This window comes from Schistocerca nitens, chromosome 8, assembly GCF_023898315.1.
Source record: "Schistocerca nitens isolate TAMUIC-IGC-003100 chromosome 8, iqSchNite1.1, whole genome shotgun sequence".
In the NCBI taxonomy this organism is placed as follows: domain Eukaryota; kingdom Metazoa; phylum Arthropoda; class Insecta; order Orthoptera; family Acrididae; genus Schistocerca; species Schistocerca nitens.
This window is the reverse complement of record NC_064621.1, coordinates 131,005,038-131,024,587: the sequence shown is the minus strand read 5'-3', so window position 1 is coordinate 131,024,587 and position 19,550 is coordinate 131,005,038. Positions and strand designations below refer to the sequence as shown.

Here is a 19,550-nt window from a genome sequence, read left to right as displayed (position 1 = left end):
TCAGCAGAGTATACTCAGATATGAAACTTACTGGCAGATTAAAACTGTGTGTCAGAGGAGATGAGGTACTGGCGGAAGTAAGGCTCTGAGGAAGGGTTGTTGTCGTGCTTGAGTAGCTCCATGGCTCACTGTGGACTGAAATCTGCCACGAACCAGTGTCTCCCAAAGTGCCACTTCCACCTTCCTTTGTAGAGGCGCTGATCATCCCAACACCTAAACCTTCAGGTGGCAAAAGATGTAAAGACTACTGGCCACTAACATTACTCAACTGTGATTTTAAAATTTTTACCAGATTGATGGCGGCACGGCTCGCCAGAATACTGCGTCGCATGGTGTCATTTGACCAGACATCCCTAGGCAGCGATAGTAACGTCCAGACGGCATTCGGCGACTACCGCGATTCGGTCGCACTGGGGAAAACATGTGAATTTGTGGGGCTCTAACATCCACAGACTTCGATAGGGCCTTCGACAGGGTCAGGCATGCCTAAATTACAGAAGTGATGACACAAATGAAGTTCGTGCAGTCCTACATTGTCACACTGAGGCGGTTATTCAACGGAGCCATCTCTAAAATCCTTGTTAACGGGCGATTGGCAGGGCCACTTACTATCACGAGATCAGTCCAACAACAATGCCCATTATTCACCGTCATATATGCATTAGCCCTTGAGCCACTTCTCAGCGGTCTTCGCCAACGCTTGACTGGACTTACGATGCGGGGACACACTTTTCAGGGCAAGGCATATGTGGACGATCTATTAATGCTGTTGTGGAATGATAACGACAGAAATTCGGCGTTGTATTGGAGCAATAGGTACGGTGCCGCTACCGGTAGCCGTACGAACGTAGGCAAATCGGTCGCTCTGAATATTGGTACTGGAGTACCAGCTGACAGAGTTGTACCCTGCGAGGTACGGGACTGTATAAAGTGTTTGGGTATCGTGTTCAGAAATGAAGTACGCCCCACGGCTGCGATTATCTTCAAGAGGTTGCTCCACGCTGTCTGTAATGGTGTCAGAGCGAACGGCTTGCGCGCCATAGACATGATTCAACGGATCGCCTACGCAAATACCTACGTGGTGTCAGGTATCCCCAACAACGCACAGGTTCCTCCGATACTGATCACTTGAAGCAGACTGGTAGCATTTGTATACTTCGTCGGCATGGGATTACGCTTGAAGGTCGGATACGGCGCTCGGATCCTACCCTCTGGTAGAGGAGGCCTTGGGTTTCTGCACGTTTATCTCAGTGCAATGCTGAAAATGCGGGGCAGGCAACAGGGACTCTTCATAGGCGAACCTGCACAAGCTTCTCGAACTGCACTGGTGATGGTGAAGAACATTTTCCAACTATTTCATCATATCAGGCCAACGGCCTTCCAGCAGTGGCAACAAAGGTTCCCGTCAGTTCACCGAAGTTAAGCAGTGTCGGGCTAGGCTAGCACTTGGATAGGAGGCCATCCAGTCTGCCGAGCGCTGTTGGCAAGCGGGGTGCACTCAGCCCATGTGAGGCAAACTGAGGAGCTACTTGATTGAGAAGTAGTGGCTCCGGTCTCGTAAACTGACATACGACTGGGAGAGCGGTGTGCTGACCACATGCCCCTCCATATCCGCTTCCAGTGACGCCTGTGTGCTGAGGATGACATGGCGGCAGGTTGGTACCGTTGGGCCATCCGAGGCCTGTTCGGACGGAGTTTGGTTTAGTTCATCATATCAGAGAACTCTTCTTGAACATAGCTACGTTATGACAGACCTACCGGCCAATAGACGGGCGACAGCGCGCGGCATCTATCAACTACTGACGAGGAGGCATCCGACCTACCACGAAGAAGCACAGGACCCAACAGTCCAATGGCCGTTGATATGGCGGACAATTCACTATACCGCCCTTGACACAAAAACAGGAACAACCTGGTACCTGGTAGTGAATGGTAACAAGCTACCGGACCCCGTCTCCACGCCATCAATAAGCTGAACTCCCTGTTATTTTTTTGGACAGAGCGTGCTATCCACGAGCCAAGAAGGCAGTGGTGACATGGCTATGAGATCATGCGTTACATTATCTGCTTCGCGACGGCTCCAAGAATTTGTTGGACTTCTGGAACCACCTGCATGAACAACTTACTATGACTGCGTGCAATTCGCAATATCAACAATACTTTCCCTGGGGAGTGCATTACGAGATCCTCCGCACAGTTGGGACATACCGGGTACGAGAAGCTGACTTCGAACACGATAAAGAGGCATACAGCGACCATGATGAAACTGTTATCTCCCTCAGTTCTACGAGAGGACGTACCAGGATCAAGCGAAGTGGAGCAGTGGTTAGCACACTCGACTCGCACTCGGGAGGACGACGACTCAAACCCGCGTCCGGTCACCCTGATTTAGGTTTTCCGTGATTTCCCTAAATCGCTTCAGACAAATTCCTGAATGGTTCCTTTGAATGGGCACGGCCGACTTCCATCCCCATCCTTCCCTAATCCGATTGGACCGACGACCTCGGTGTTTGGTCCCCTCCCCCAAACCAACCAATCAAACAACGTGCTCGAAGGCAGATACGCCGGAGACGAGCGCTCTTATAATCACCCACTGGAGGAGATTTTTTCCCACATTACTTATTCGAGAACAGGTTTCATGTCCTTAGTGAAGAACGACCGCTGGATGACATTGTAACCACAAAAGAGATGCATTTTGCTTACTTTCAGTTGTTTCCTTTTCAAAATTTTTGGATTCCTCTCATATGTAAGAGTTTAATAATAATAATAACAATAATGCGGAGACGTGCCTGGCTACGTCATGAGTTACAACGGGATCGTTGAGCTCGGCCACGAAGATGGACAGTCCAATATTGTTTTGTACTGAAGAAGCAGTTTATGTATATTATTTGTTACACCATTTATGTAATAGCACTTGTTATCACCTACTTTCCTTAATAGTAGTAATTTAAAAGAAACATTGTTGAAACCGTTTACTTATTTAAATTTTGAAGAAATATTTTAAAAAAAAAACAGAAAAAGGTCGGTAGTGCACTTGCCTGTGAAAGGCAAAGGTCCCGATTTTTAGTCTCGGTCCGCCACACAGTTTTAATCTACCAAGAAGTTTCATAACTATGGCTGTAAATTTTTTCTGTATTTTTGGCAGTGGAACATCAGATTAAGTAACCTTCTTCTGTAGACACGAGCAACAAGAGTTGTAACGCACAGGCTATTTTACGATCGATGCAACCGCTATCTCCAGCGCTGCGCGGAAACCAACATGACGGTACGCAGACTGCAGTCACCACTTGAGTGTTTCAGACCGTTTCTCAGAAAATGTGGCAAGGGGCGTATCAGTTTTGGCCGAGAATATACTGGCCCAGTTAATAACCGACGTGGAAAGAAGTTCAAGAAAATTGTTGTGTCATTTAGCAGTTCAGATTTCTGGTCAGGGTAGTTCCTGTCGTCAAAACACACCCCTTAATATTGTCATTGACCTGTTGGTATTGGGCACTCCTGTACGGCCAGGGATGAAATAATCACAGGTGTTTCATTTATGTTTTGAAAGAAAAATTGTCGTATTCACGTTAAAAAGTGAAGGAGCAATGACAGGTAGACGAGAATCTACATTTACAGATACATCATTGCCTACAGACCTCGAAACACAACGCCTAACAACCCCTCGCAGACCAACAGAAATAGTGCATTGATCGAGGCACTGTACTCGTGTTTGGGAGATCAGAGTATAGATTTCCATCCAGGCACCAAGATTTAAGTTTCTAGGTGATTCGTAAACTACCTAGTGTTCTTGTTAAACACAACTAGCGCTTTATATACATGAAGTGTTGCGTGCTACTGATAAGGGATTTCAAACTGATTCCATATTTCTAGATTTCCAGAAGGCTTTTGACACTGTGCCACATAAGAGACTTGTAGCGAAATTGTGTGCTTATGAAATATCGTCTCAGTTATGTTACTGGAGTCATAATTTCCTGTCAGGGAGGTCACAGTTTGTAATAACTGACGGAAAGTCGTCGAGTAAAACAGAAGTGATTTCCGGCGTTCCACAAGGTAGTGTTATAGGCCCTCGGCTGTTCCTTGTCTATATAAATCGCTTAGGAGACAATCTGAGCAGACAACTTAGGTTCTTTGCAGATGATGCATCGCTTATAGTCTAGGAAAATCATCAGATCAGAAGAAATTGAAAAACGATTTAGAAAAGATACCTGTATTATGCGAAAATTGCCAATTGACGCTAAATAATGAAAGTGGGAGGTCATCCACATGAGTGGTAAAAGGAATCCGTTAAGCTTCGGCGACACGATAAATTAATCAAATCTAAGGGCCGTAAATTCAACTAAATATCTCGGAATTACAGTAACGAGCAACTTAAACCGGGAAGAACACAGAAAAAAACGTCGTGGATCAGGCAAACCAACGACTACATTTTGTTGACAGAACCCTTAGAAAATGTAACAGCTCTACTAAAGAGATTGCTTACACTATGCTTGTCAGTCCTCTTTTGGAGTACTGCTGCGCTGTGTGGTATCCTTACCAGAGACCATTAGCGGAGTACATTGAGAAAGTTCAAAGAAAAGCATCACGTTTTGCATTACCGTGAAATAGGGGAGAGTGTGTCACTGACATTCTCACGAAATTTCAATCACCAGCACACTCCTCCGAATGGGAAAATATTTTGTTGTCGCTGAACTACAGAAGGAGACACTAATCATTATAATGAAATAAGGAAAATCAGAGCTACGACGGAAAGATATAGGTGTTCGTTTCTCCCGCGCGCTGTTCAGATTGGCGTGAAAGAGAATTATTGTGAAGGTGATTCGAGTTAAGTGTGATTTGCAGGGTGTCGATGTAGATGTAGACGACATGACAGTTCCCTTAAGAAGGGTATAGTCTGTTTTCTTCCTTGTCTTTGTCCTCTTGGAGCTGGTATCTTGACTCTGATAGCGTCTACATTGACCGAGCAATGAACAAGTATTCCATCTCGATACTTTCTAGCCACCAGAGACGTTCAAAGTTCATATATAGACCCGCCCCGTCCCTGGTCACGGGCGCACACACACACACACACACACACACACACACACACAGACGCAATCTCATGAGTCACAGAAAGAGAGAGAGAGATGACACACACACACACACACACACACACACACACACAGACGCAATCTCATGAGTCACAGAAAGAGAGAGAGAGATGTTGTTGTTGTGGTCTTCAGTCCAGAGACTAGTTTGATGCAGCTCTCCGTGCTACTCTATCCCGTGCAAAGTTCTTCATCTACCAGTACCTACTACAGCCTACATCCTTCTGAATCTGATTAGTGTATTTATCTCTTGGTGTCCCTCTACGATTTTTACCCTCTTCACTGCCCTCCAATACGAAATTGGTGATCCCTTGATGCCTCAGAATATGCCCTACCAACCGATCCCTTCTTCTAGTCAAGTTGTGGCACAAACTTCTCTTCTCTACAATTCTATTCAATACCTCCTCATTAGTTATGTGATCTACCCATCTAATCTTCAACATTCTTCTGTAGCACCACATTTCGAAAGCTTCTATTCTCTTCTTGTCCAAACTACACTCCTGGAAATGGAAAACAGAACACATTGACACCGGTGTGTCAGACCCACCATACTTGCTCCGGACACTGCGAGAGGGCTGTACAAGCAATGATCACACGTACGGCACAGCGGACACACCAGGAACCGCGGTGTTGGCCGTCGAATGGCGCTAGCTGCGCAGCATTTGTGCACCGCCGCCGTCAGTGTCAGCCAGTTTGCCGTGGCATACGGAGCTCCATCGCAGTCTTTAACACTGGTAGCATGCCGCGACAGCGTGGACGTGAACCGTATGTGCAGTTGACGGACTTTGAGCGAGGGCGTATAGTGGGCATGCGGGAGGCCGGGTGGACGTACCGCCGAATTGCTCAACACGTGGGGCGTGAGGTCTCCACAGTACATCGATGTTGTCGCCAGTGGTCGGCGGAAGGTGCACGTGCCCGTCGACCTGGGACCGGACCGCAGCGACGCACGGATGCACGCCAAGACCGTAGGATCCTACGCAGCGCCGTAGGGGACCGCACCGCCACTTCCCAGCAAATTAGGGACACTGTTGCTCCTGGGGTATCGGCGAGGACCATTCGCAACCTTCTCCATGAAGCTGGGCTACGGTCCCGCACACCGTTAGGCCGTCTTCCGCTCACGCCCCAACATCGTGCAGCCCGCCTCCAGTGGTGTCGCGACAGGCGTGAATGGAGGGACGAATGGAGACGTGTCGTCTTCAGCGATGAGAGTCGCTTCTGCCTTGGTGCCAATGATGGTCGTATGCGTGTTTGGCGCCGTGCAGGTGAGCGCCACAATCAGGACTGCATACGACCGAGGCACACAGGGCCAACACCCGGCATCATGGTGTGGGGAGCGATCTCCTACACTGGCCGTACACCACTGGTGATCGTCGAGGGGACACTGAATAGTGCACGGTACATCCAAACCGTCATCGAACCCATCGTTCTACCATTCCTAGACCGGCAAGGGAACTTGCTGTTCCAACAGGACAATGCACCCAACGTGCTCTAGAAGGTGTAAGTCAACTATCCTGGCCAGCAAGATCTCCGGATCTGTCCCCCATTGAGCATGTTTGGGACTGGATGAAGCGTCGTCTCACGCGGTCTGCACGTCCAGCACGAACGCTGGTCCAACTGAGGCGCCAGGTGGAAATGGCATGGCAAGCCGTTCCACAGGACTACATCCAGCATCTCTACGATCGTCTCCATGGGAGAATAGCAGCCTGCATTGCTGCGAAAGGTGGATATACACTGTACTAGTGCCGACATTGTGCATGCTCTGTTGCCTGTGTCTATGTGCCTGTGGTTCTGTCAGTGTGATCATGTGATGTATCTGACCCCAGGAATGTGTCAATAAAGTTTCCCCTTCCTGGGACATTGAATTCACGGTGTTCTTATTTCAATTTCCAGGAGTGTATTTATCGTCCACGTTTCAGTTTCATACATGGCTACTCTCCATACAAATACTTTCAGAAACGACTTCCTGACACTTAAATCTATACTCGATGTTAACAAATTTCTCTTCTTCAGAAACGCTTTCCTTGCCATTGCCAGTCTACATTTGGTATCATCTCTACTTCGACCATCATCAGTTATTTTGCTCCCCAAATAGTACAACTGATTTACTACTTTAAGTGCCTCATTTCATAATCTAATACCCTCAGCATCACAAGATTTAATTCGACTGCATTCCATTATCCTCGTTTTCTTTTGTCGATGTTCATCTTATATACTCATTTCAAGACACCGTCCATTCCGTTCAGCTGCTCTTCCAAGTCCTTTGCTGTCTCTGACAGAATTACAATGTCATCTGCGAACCTCAAAGTTTTCATTTCTTCTCCATGTATTTTAGTTACAACTCCGAATTTTTCTTCTGTTTCCTTTACTGCTTGCTCAATATACAGATTGAACAACATCGGGGATAGGCTCCAACCCTGTCTCACTCCCTTCCCAACCACTGTTCCCCTTTCACGCCCGTCGACTCGGAATAACTGTTATCTAGTTTCTATACAAATTGTAAATACCCTTTCGCTCCCCTGCCACCTTCAGAATTTGAAAGAGAGTATTCCAGTCAACATTGTCAAAAGCTTTCTCTCAGTCTACAAATGCTAGAAACGTAGAGAGAGAGAGAGAGATGAAGAACATAAAAAAGGCAGTAGGAAAGAGTGCGGAGAACAAATAAAAACGAGAGAGGTGGCGCAGTGGTTAGACACTGGATTCGCATTCGGAAGGACGACGGTTCAATTCCGCATCCGGCCATCCTGATTTAGGTTTTCCGTGATTTCTCTAAACTGCTCCAGGGAAATGCCGGGATGTTTCCTTTGAAAGGGCATGGCCGACTTCCTTCCCCAATCCGATGAGACCGATGGCCTCGCTGTCTGGTCTCCTTCCCCAAACAACCCAACCCCAACAAATAAAATATTGTTAAAGAGAGGAGAAAAGCGAATTAAAGAAAGTGGAACAAGACAGATGGGACTTAGCATCAGAAGTCTGAGAGGTGAGAGGACGCTCGAGGAATAAGAGAGAGAAAAAGAGAGATACAGAAAGTAGGTGTGTGTGTGTGTGTGTGTGTGTGTGTGTGTGTGTGTGTAAGAGAGAGAGAGAGAGAGAGGGAGGGAGAGAGACAGACAGAGAGAGAGAGAGAGAGAGGGAGGGAGAGAGATAGAGAGAGAGAGAGAGAGAGAGAGAGACAGAGAGACAGAGAGAGAGAGACGAGGAAAGTAAGAAAATATGAATACTTAGAATTTGTTAGGTAAGCACAGAAGTTAATTTCTTTCCAATCCTTCGCATTTCATTAAAAACGAAAGAGACGCTTATTTTGGCAGGCTCGCCGCCAAGTGGACTCGAGAAGGAGCCGCAGAGCGCAGCGGTTGCCGACGAGAGCACTCTGCGAAATCCGGGCCCCTGTCGGCACGCCCTAAACCCGGCGGCCCGGGATTAAATCATCCCCAGGCGCAGCGCCAACTCATTTAGGGCGCAGCCGCCTAATCCCGCCCCCACGGCAACGCGGCCCGCTGTTTGCTCAGGCGCCGGCGCGACGCACGCAGCACCCAGCACCCAGCAGCCGCCGATGCGTCTTCCCGTTCCGGGCGGCGCGCCGGATCGGCTCGAGTCGCTATTAACGGCGGCCTCACAGTGTGATCGGCAGACGCTCTTCCCCACACCTCCCCACTCCCTCCACATTCCACAGCCCCCTTTCTCCAAACTGTCCGCCAGACTGTTCGAGGAGCCGCTGTCGCCGGTTTTCTCCCAAGACCAGCCTCATTTCTGCGCTACGGAGAACACGAAATACACTAGTGGTCATTAAAATTGCTGCACCACGAAAATGACGTGCTACAGACGCGACATTTAACCGACGGGAAGAAGATGCTGTGATATGCAAATGATTAGCTTTTCAGAGCATTCACACAAGGTTGGCGCCGGTGGCTACATCTACAACGTGCTGACATGAGGAAAGTTTCCAACCGATTTCTCACACACAAACATCAGTTGATCGGCGTTGCCTGGTGAAACGTTGTTGTTATGTATTTTAACTAAAGTTCAGTCTTGATCACAACACTTACGTCTCAATAAGATATGTGACCGGTTTCGGTTATATTTATATAACCATCTTCAGACCTGTGAATTAATTTTAGAAAATACTAGAGACCAATCTTAAAATAAAATGAAAAGTGTCTGAATATTCAGACATACATAATGCAGAACGTACCCTTGGCTGATAGCCTACTTTTATAAAGAATGTCACTATGAAAACTACAGTAAATGTAAGACGATTTTGCAGCATCCATCAAAGATGCAATTGTGATGTAGGCGACTCGGTATAATCGATATATACCACAACTCCAAGGACTTTTACATCTTTGATTTAACTGACACTGTAATAGTATTAAGGTTGCCCATAGAGGGCACAGCTATTAGACATCGTAGTTTACCATTTTTATCTAAAATATAAATAAGTTTTACATATAGTAACTATCTGTTAATCAGACATTTTAAATGGATCAATTTTATGTTATCAGTGTATTTCGTACTTTTATATTCTGACGATAGCGTCATATTATGAACGCTGATTGGCAGTTGTGAAGTAGTGTGAGAGGAAGTAGGCGGAGCCACTCCATAGTTATAGTTAAGCTCATGCTCAGCACTTATAACCATCAGTTGACTTCGTAGCAGGTGAGGAGAGCTCCGCCTACCATCCTCCAAGGAAGCCATGGGTTTAATAAGTTTTATTTTCTCTTGTAAAATTTTGTCGTCATTAGACACTTTCCATTTTATTTTAAGATTGCTCTCGAGTATTTTCTAAATTTAATTCACAGGTCTGAAGATGGTTATATAAATATAACCGAAACCGGGCATCTATGTTATTGAGACACAAGTGTTGTGGTCAAGACTGAACTTTAGTTAAAATATAATACTTTATTGATCACTGTTCCAAAAAGGTTTACCAAAATTGTTGTTGTGATGTCTCGTGTAAGGAGGAGAAATACGTAACATCACGTTTCCGACCTTCATTGAAAGGGTACAGTACCGCCCGACATTGAAAATAGGTACAACATACTTCATTATTTTTGTCAGAACAACACATCTTTTTTGTAAAATAACTCAATTTCAATTAATACAGTGAAGCCGGATACCAGTGTGGGAAAGAATGACAATTTATTTATTTAAATGATCACATGTGCACTCCCACAAAGTAAATCCCTACATCCAGTTTGGTGAGATTTGTGAAATGAATGAATGTATGGTCGTCTGCTAACTGCAGATAGTGAATGTGAATATATGATCATCTTTGAGACGATCCTTTGGCCACCTTTGGTGGGACCAAAGAGATGAAATTTACCTGAGCTTTGAGCGTCTGAAATGTGGCTGACCAATACGGTAGCAAGGTGCTCCCCCACTTCAGCAGAGATGCGAGAGGACCTGAAGAACGGCCATGTTTCAGCACTCTGCCGCTGGATCTTAATTGTGCTCCGTAAAGACAAAAGAGTGGAGACATGGTATACGTGTGGAATATTTAAGAGTAGTTTGAAATAATAATTTCTCTATTTCAGGAACTTTTGTGGGGAGAATTAAATGTCAGGCAGGTAATATTAATGGGATCATAGTAATCTTCGGAAGTGACCAACGGTCACAATGAAACCACGTGTAGCAATAAGTTGAAATACTTCCGTGTGCTTAAGTTAAGCTGAATTACTAGCGTGTGTACAATAAGTTGAAATATTTAAGAAAAAGCGTGTGTACCATAAGTTGAAATATTTAAGAAATGGCGTGTGCAGGGCTTGAAATTAGAGACGAGTACTTCCACGTGGTGAGTACTGTGTGAGTCTCAATCTGTGTATGAGACAAAGGATAAAGAGAAGTACTCGTCCATGGTATCAGTTGAGGACTCGCGTGTGTGATGAATATGTTCTTAATATTACCTTGCGTGATATGATTCTGTGTGACGCTAGATTCAAACTCTGAGGGAGAAGCAAGGCGAGTCGGCCGTCTATCCAGCAACGCCACTTGGCTTGCACTGCACAGGACGACGCGCATATATCTCCAGAGTTCATAGTAGGAAAGTAGAATTACAAAGTGCGGCAGTGTCGTGTGAAACTGGGATAAATACTAATTGAAGTGGGAAAGCTGAAAGTGATAGTGTTGTGACTATTTATTGTATTGTATTCCATGTTGTAGTGTGGTGTATGTCATGTAATTTGGGTATGTGTGGTTTGCATGGGAGAGTGGCTAGGTAGTTGCAGAGGTAGTGGGTTATGCGTGTTCCTTTTGTACTGCTCGGTCTGGAGGAAAGTTTCGTGATGATGATTGTGAGAGTCGAAGTGTGAGATATAATAAAAGATCCACCATCATATCCAGAAAGTGCACTGTAGCGTTAAATAATTACGAGACCATAAGGTAGAGAATCACCAATGTGAAGCCATGCCCACTGGGCAGAATTTCTCATGTGTTATTGTTGTAGGTTATAGAATTTGTGTGTTTAGGTTATAGAATTTATCGGAATAAATAAGATAGTGAAAAGAAAAAGATTGGTGGACTTTTCCTGCGAATTGTATGTTGTCATGATGTCCCGAATTTATAGTGTGTGCGCCATTCATATTCAGTGCGGTGGCCACGTGTTGATAAAAGCCGTTAAATAAAGGACAAAAAGAAAATGTGGTATTGCCAGTGCATAGTGAGCAGTCACAGTTCTGTAAATTACTGATAGTCAGATGCGTGTATCCGTTGCGTATTATTCATACAGGAGGATAATTTGTAACTTAATTGTGAGTACGAGAGTTCATGTTACTCGATAAATAAGAATGAATCCACTCGCTTGGCAGACCACTCATCTTGCAGGCCTGACTGCTTGGTGCCACAGTATGAGCAAGGCATGTGGGTGCCTCTCATCATAAAGGTTGGATTGTAGCCTATCGCGATTGCGGTTTATCGTATCGCGACATTGCTGCTCGCGTTGGTCCAGATCCAATGACTGTTAGCAGAATATGGAATCGGTGAGTGCAGGAGGGTAATATGGAACTCCGTGCTGGATTCCAACGGCCTCGTATCACTAGCAGTCGAAATGACAGGCATGTTATCCACATGGCTGTAACGGATCGTGCAGCCACCTCCCGATCCCTGACCCAACAGATGGGGACGTTTGCAAGACAACAACTATCTCCACGAACAGTTCGACGACGTTTGCAGCAGCATGGACTAGCAGCTCGGACACCATGACTGCGGGTACCCTTGATACTGCATCACAGAGAGGAGCACCTGCGATGGTGTACTCAACGACGAACCTGGGTGCACGAATGGCCAAACGTCATTTCTTTCGGATGAATGCAGGTTCTGGTTACAGCATCATGATGGTCGCATCCGTGTTTGGTGACATAGCGGTGAGCGCACATTGGAAGGGTGTATTCGTCATCGCCATACTGGCGTATCACCCCGCGTGATGGTATGGGGTGCCATTGGTTACACGTCTCGGTCACCTCTTGTTCGCATTGGCTGCACTTTGAACAGTGGACGTTACATTTCAGATGTACCCTTCATTCCATCCCTGCGAAACCATACATTGCATGGCCGTGCGGGTCTAGGCGCTTCAGTCTGGAACCGCGTGACCGCTACGGTCGCAGGTTCGAATCCTGCCTCGGGCATGGATGTGTGTGATTTCGTTAGGTTAGTTAGGTTTAAGTAGTTCTAAGTTCTAGGGGACTGATGACCACAGATGTTAAGTCCCATAGTGCTCAGAGCCATTTCAACCATTTGAACCGTACATTCCAGCAGGATAATGCACGGCCGCATGTTGCAGGTCCTCTACGGGCCTTTCTGGATACAGTAAATGTTCGACTGCTGCCCTGGCGAGCACATTCTCCAGATCTCTCATCAACTGAAAACGTCTGGTCAATGGTGGCCGAGCAACTGGCTCGTCACAATACGCCAGTCACTACTCTTGATGAACTGTGGTATCGTGTTGAAGCTGCATAGGCAGCTGTACCTGTACACGCCGACCAAGTTCTGTTTGACTCAATGCCCAGGCGTATCAAGTCCGTTATTACGGCCAGAGCTGGTTGTTCTGGGTACTGATTTCTCAGGATCTATGCACCCAAATTGCGTGAAAATGTAATCACATGTCATTTGTAGTATAATACACTCCTGGAAATGGAAAAAAGAACACATTGACACCGGTGTGTCAGACCCACCATACTCGCTCCGGACACTGCGAGAGGGCTGTACAAGCAATGATCACACGCACGGCACAGCGGACACACCAGGAACCGCGGTGTTGGCCGTCGAATGGCGCTAGCTGCGCAGCATTTGTGCACCGCCGCCGTCAGTGTCAGCCAGTTTGCCGTGGCATACGGAGCTCCATCGCAGTCTTTAACACTGGTAGCATGCCGCGACAGCGTGGACGTGAACCGTATGTGCAGTTGACGGACTTTGAGCGAGGGCGTATAGTGGGCATGCGGGAGGCCGGGTGGACGTACCGCCGAATTGCTCAACACGTGGGGCGTGAGGTCTCCACAGTACATCGATGCTGTCGCCAGTGGTCGGCGGAAGGTGCACGTGCCCGTCGACCCGGGACCGGACCGCAGCGACGCACGGATGCACGCCAAGACCGTAGGATCCTACGCAGTGCCGTAGGGGACCGCACCGCCACTTCCCAGCAAATTAGGGACACTGTTGCTTCTGGGGTATCGGCGAGGACCATTCGCAACCGTCTCCATGAAGCTGGGCTACGGTCCCGCACACCGTTAGGCCGTCTTCCGCTCACGCCCCAACATCGTGCAGCCCGCCTCCAGTGGTGTCGCGACAGGCGTGAATGGAGGGACGAATGGAGACGTGTCGTCTTCAGCGATGAGAGTCGCTTCTGCCTTGGTGCCAATGATGGTCGTATGCGTGTTTGGCGCCGTGCAGGTGAGCGCCACAATCAGGACTGCATACGACCGAGGCACACAGGGCCAACACCCGGCATCATGGTGTGGGGAGCGATCTCCTACACTGGCCGTACACCACTGGTGATCGTCGAGGGGACACTGAATAGTGCACGGTACATCCAAACCGTCATCGAACCCATCATTCTACCATTTCTAGACCGGCAAGGGAACTTGCTGTTCCAACAGGACAATGCACGTCCGCATGTATCCCGTGCCACCCAACGTGCTCTAGAAGGTGTAAGTCAACTACCCTGGCCAGCAAGATCTCCGGATCTGTCCCCCATTGAGCATGTTTGGGACTGGATGAAGCGTCGTCTCACGCGGTCTGCACGTCCAGCACGAACGCTGGTCCAACTGAGGCTCCAGGTGGAAATGGCATGGCAAGCCGTTCCACAGGACTACATCCAGCATCTCTACGATCGTCTCCATGGGAGAATAGCAGCCTGCATTGCTGCGAAAGGTGGATATACACTGTACTAGTGCCGACATTGTGCATGCTCTGTTGCCTGTGTCTATGTGCCTGTGGTTCTGTCAGTGTGATCATGTGATGTATCTGACCCCAGGAATGTGTCAATAAAGTTTCCCCTTCCTGCGAAAATGAATTCACGGTGTTCTTATTTCAATTTCCAGGAGTGTATATTTGTCGAATGAATAACGTTTATCATCTCCATTTCTTGTTGGTGTAGCAATTTTAATGGCCAGTAGTGTAGTAGAAGTCAAACTACACTGACAACCTTCTATGTCTACATTTATTTTTTTTAAGCCAGCTTAAAGTATGTGGCGGAGAGCACCTCTGGTACTACCGTCATTTTCTCCCTCGTCTGCTCCACTAGTGAATGATCCGTGTGAAGAACGAGTGTCGATAACTTACGTTTGAGCTCTAATTTCTCTGATATTTGCACTTGGCGTTTTCGTGAGGCATTTTTGGGAGGAAACAATGTCTTTCCAGAATGAATTTTAACCCTGCAGCCGAGTCGTAGCTGATTTTGAAGTTCCTGATAGATGAAAAGTGTGATGGGCCTGGATACGAACCTAGGGCCTTCGCTTTTCACGGGCAAGTGCTCTACCATCTGATCTATCGAAGCACGACCCAAGGCCCGCCATCCCAGTTTCACTTGCCACAGTAGTTGTTCTCCTACCTTCCAAAAGTTCTTCTGCATACCTTGTTGGATTAGGCCTCCTGGAGGAAGAGATATTGCGGTGACATGACTTAGCCACAGCGTATGACACTACGTCTAGGACGAGCCTTCATACTGCGGCGAATTCTGCGCTGATTTGAAATTGCCTAAATCATCAATTCTCCACAAGCCTTCCTGCATGCCACTACAGCCTTCCTTTAGAGAACAGCAGCTTCTGCAAAGCCGGCCACCGACCTGCATTGCCTGTCGCTCTGTCTCCAGTGATCTGCACATTCTCACCCATCTCAGCCACTCATAACCCATTAAAAACCGTCACTGAGTCAATAAGGAGAGAGATGCGAGTTAAAAAGGCACCCTATTGTCAATCGATGTGTTTTATGATGTCAATAACATTGTCCGTACCGAATTTGTCTGTTGTCAGCCTCAGAATGAGAAATATGTTCTAATCACAGTAAAGGCCGCACAACACTCACCTGGAGTACTGCAGAAATTACCATTACCCCTGTCGATTTCGTACAGTTAAAGATAACGTAATGTGTTTTATATCTTAGGAGGTCGTAAATCCAGTCACGAATCAGGTCAGATACTCAGTAAGCACGTACAGTAATGGAAATAAGTATTCGTACACTAGAGCGTGGAAAAGTAAACTGCCTTTATTGACAATAGAAAACCAAAAACACTAATAGGATATGCACTATATACATTGGCCAGTCGCCAATGCAGTAGAACGAAAATGAACAAGCCTTTACAAAACAGAATACAAAAACATCTGCCAAGTTCTCTACTGCGCTAGGAATTAAGTATTCATACACCAACAGAAAATTACACTTCTAACAAAGCCCGAAAATGTTTAACACTTCGTATGCATACCCTTCCGACGTATTACTTCTCGCAACCTCCGTGGCATGGAATGGACCAATTTTCTTGTAGTTTCCGACGTGATGCCGTCCCATTCTCGAAGGAGAGCCTCTTTCAAAGCGGCCTTACTACGGATGTCGTGTTTTCTCACTCGTGTTTCCATCTCACTCCACAAGTGTTCGATGGGATGCAGGCCAGGACTCTGAGCTGGTATTTTAAGAGCGTGTGGAGAGTTGTAGATCAGCCACAGCCGGACAATTTGCGCCGTATGTTTTGGATCATTGTCCTGTTGGAAGTAATAACTTCTAGGAAGATCCAAGGCGTCAACACTCTGTTGTAAGTTCTGTTTGAGAATGTTCGTATACACAAATCTGTCCGTGGTACATTCCACAAATACTAATTTTCCGACACCGGAGGCTAACATCACTCCACTACCTCCGTGCTTGACCGTGGGTTGAATATTGTTTGGGTCGAGGTCTGTATTCGGTCTTCTCCAGACCAATAACCTATCATCATTGTGCATGATATTAAATTTGCTTTCATCACTAAACGATACAGTATCCCAGAAGTCTGCTGTCTTGGATACATGCTGTTTCGCGAATTCCATCCGCCACTTCCTATTCTTTTTGCCGACGTAGGCCTTTCGTCTCGGGACCCTGGCTCTGTAGCCCGAACGATTGAGAATGGTACGAACTGCCCTTGGAGTGATGTCCTTCCGGAAGTGGTCATGTACATATGCGGACAGTGCCGACGGTGTCGTTTTCGGGTTTTTCTTGATGATTCTTAGTAGCATTCTGGTCTCTCTTGTTGTAAGCTTCTTTGGACGACCGTGTCGTTCACTGATTATTACCACATGTCTGTCCTTATATCGCTGAATGATAGATTGTACAGTCGCTCGGCTTCGTCCTATGATGTTCGCAATTTTGGCATACGACTTGTGTTGAAGATATTGGGCGACAACGATGTTTCGTTCCTCAATGGTCGTTTCCTTCCCCTCGCGGCCCATTCTGCTGTTCCACGGTACCCACGTCCGACGTGCTATTGCTTCACGGCCGCCACACGACTACACAAGTGTGGCATGCACTCCGGGGCTCCGTCAGCCGTTTGTTTGGTTGAAAGTAGTCCGCTTTATGAATACATTTTGCCCTTTTGTAGACTGTGCGGAGTGTAACATATTTTCTTTTCCCAGAATAGATTCAGGGCATACGGGAAGCTTCATTACCAAGAACATGGTTATCTGACGCTACATCATCGTACTTATTCGTATCGGCGCTGTGGGTGATTTACTGTCCCAACACACCATCGTAGTTTGTCACCACCTACTGTGTGAATACTTATTTCCATGACTGTATGTAGTCCACTAAATGACATTATGGAACTGTATCGAATGACTTCAGAAGTCAACAGACCCGGCGGCAACCTGCGCGCCTTTGTTTACGGCGCTTTGAATTTCACGATCTGGGCGATCTGTGTTCCGCAAGATTTTTGTTTACGGAATACATGTTGACTTTTATACAGGAGTTGATCGCTCTCCAGAAACGTCATAATACGTGAGCATGGAACATGTTCCATAATTCTACAACAAACAGCGTAACTGACCCGTAGCTACGTGCATCATTACGCTTGGATACAGCGCTATGCAAAGCAGAAATGTTTGTAGCATCACCCTCGATCAGCTTTGTTTCATGTTGCGAAATTAAGATTCTCGGGTCTTAGGTAGCACAGTCTGTAATCAGAAATCTGAAGAACTGTCAGTTCAAAGACAAGCTTGATATTTGGCTGTTGACTCCGTTTCTCGCCAGCAGCTTCTAAGCAAATTGCCCATCGAATATCGTAGCAACTGATGAGAATGCATTAAGTGGAACGAAAGCCATGTGTGGGGTTCAACAAGAAACTGTTATAGGCCCTTGCGGTTCTTAATATATGCAAACGATCTACAAGTTAACACAAGCAGCCATATTATATTAACAGAAAATGTCGTTCCCGTCTAGTAAGGTGACCAAACGATCAAAACGAATTATAAAATGATTTTGACCAGATATGTGTACACCGCAAAAACGTGAAAATTTACCCTGAACAATAAAACGTGCCAGGTCCTTCACATGATAGAACAAATAAAAAAACGTGATTTTCCGTTGGACGATAAATTAAACAGGTTTAAAGATTGTTTGTTTAATTAAACACTCAAGCACTACAGCACGAACAACTTAAACTGAAATCATCACACAGAAAACGTTGTGGGGAATCCGAACCAAAGACTGCGTTTTACTGGCAGAACACATGGGAGATGCATAATTCTACTAATGCGACTACCTCCGTCCTCTTCTGGATTACTGCTGCGCGGTATGTGATCATTACCGAACAGGATTGCATGTTTCGCTGCTGCGAGATCTGTTCACGAACGTGCAATGACCAATTATCTCCCCACCTTCCTCCCCTCCCGTGCTCCCCCCGGCTGGCCGGTGTGGCCGTGCGGTCTAGGCGCTTCAGTCTGTAGCCGCGTGACCGCTCCGGTCGCAGGTTCGAATCCTGCCTCGGGCATGGCTCTGTGTGATGTCCTTAGGTTAGTTAGGTTTAAGCAGTTCTAAGTTCTAGGGGACTGATGACCACAGATGTTAAGTCCCATAGTGCTCAGAGCCATTTGAACCATTTTTGACGCTGCTCCCCCCCTCCCCCTCCCCCGTCAAACATTATGTTCACTCCCGTCTTCATAAGTGGAAATGACCATCATAAAAAGTAACACCAATCACAGCTCCAACGGAAATATCACGCTTTCATTCTTCCCACGTGCTTTTTGAGAACGGACCACAGTCTGAAACTGGTTCTATGAACTCTCTGCCAAACACTCAAGTGAAAATTGCTGAGCAATCATGGAGATACTGACGTACATGGACATCTGCCCTGATCCACAAGAAATACTGGTAGTAGAAAGTTTCTCTTTACGTTCATAAACTAATAAGTGGAAGCAGGTACCAGGTAGTTTCATTTCCTCCACTCTATCAATATTGATTCAAAAACTTCACTTTGATGGAGTATGTTTTAGCCTGAATCATGTTCCATTGAAAGACACACATTGACACAACCTCAGATTAATTTAATATAGCCATCCCCCTCCCCCACCACCACAACCGCCACGCACAGAGCAGCCAGAAACTAAATTTAATCTGATTATTGCCGTCACCTTAACCAGAAAGTAATCTGTGTTACGAAGATAACAATACCTTCCTTGCGTGAACCGCTCATCGTTTAAATACAGAGAGCAACAATAAATTACTCGCATAGCTTTCTAAGGCTATATTTCTTAAACAGTCGTAGATATATGGTCTTGCCAGCAGAGTGACATCGTCACTGGGATTTTGGGAGGGCAATATCGTTGATTACATAAATATTTATTTCTCTCTCGATTGCAATGAATTATTGTTAACACATGCCTCACGCGCAAGTGTTTTATTTGTAATATCAATACTTCGTGAGTGATCGTTAATTATAAAATTACAAGAATTTTGTATAGAAAGTTTATATTCAATTAAACGTATCATTTCAGATGTTTCCGTCTTTTCTTCGGAACTTGC

At 46.3% G+C, this 19,550-nt stretch overlaps 1 protein-coding gene across 1 annotated transcript in view; it reads left to right on the top strand.

Moving 5' to 3' along the window:
• Window positions 1-19,550, top strand: part of LOC126199446 (uncharacterized) — a 90,307-nt gene that overhangs the window by 59,294 nt on the left and 11,463 nt on the right. Inside the window, exon 2 of the mRNA XM_049936364.1 lies at window positions 8,517-8,805. Within this exon, the coding sequence (XP_049792321.1) occupies window positions 8,517-8,805 (289 nt within the window). The remainder of the gene's footprint in view (window positions 1-8,516; window positions 8,806-19,550) is intronic.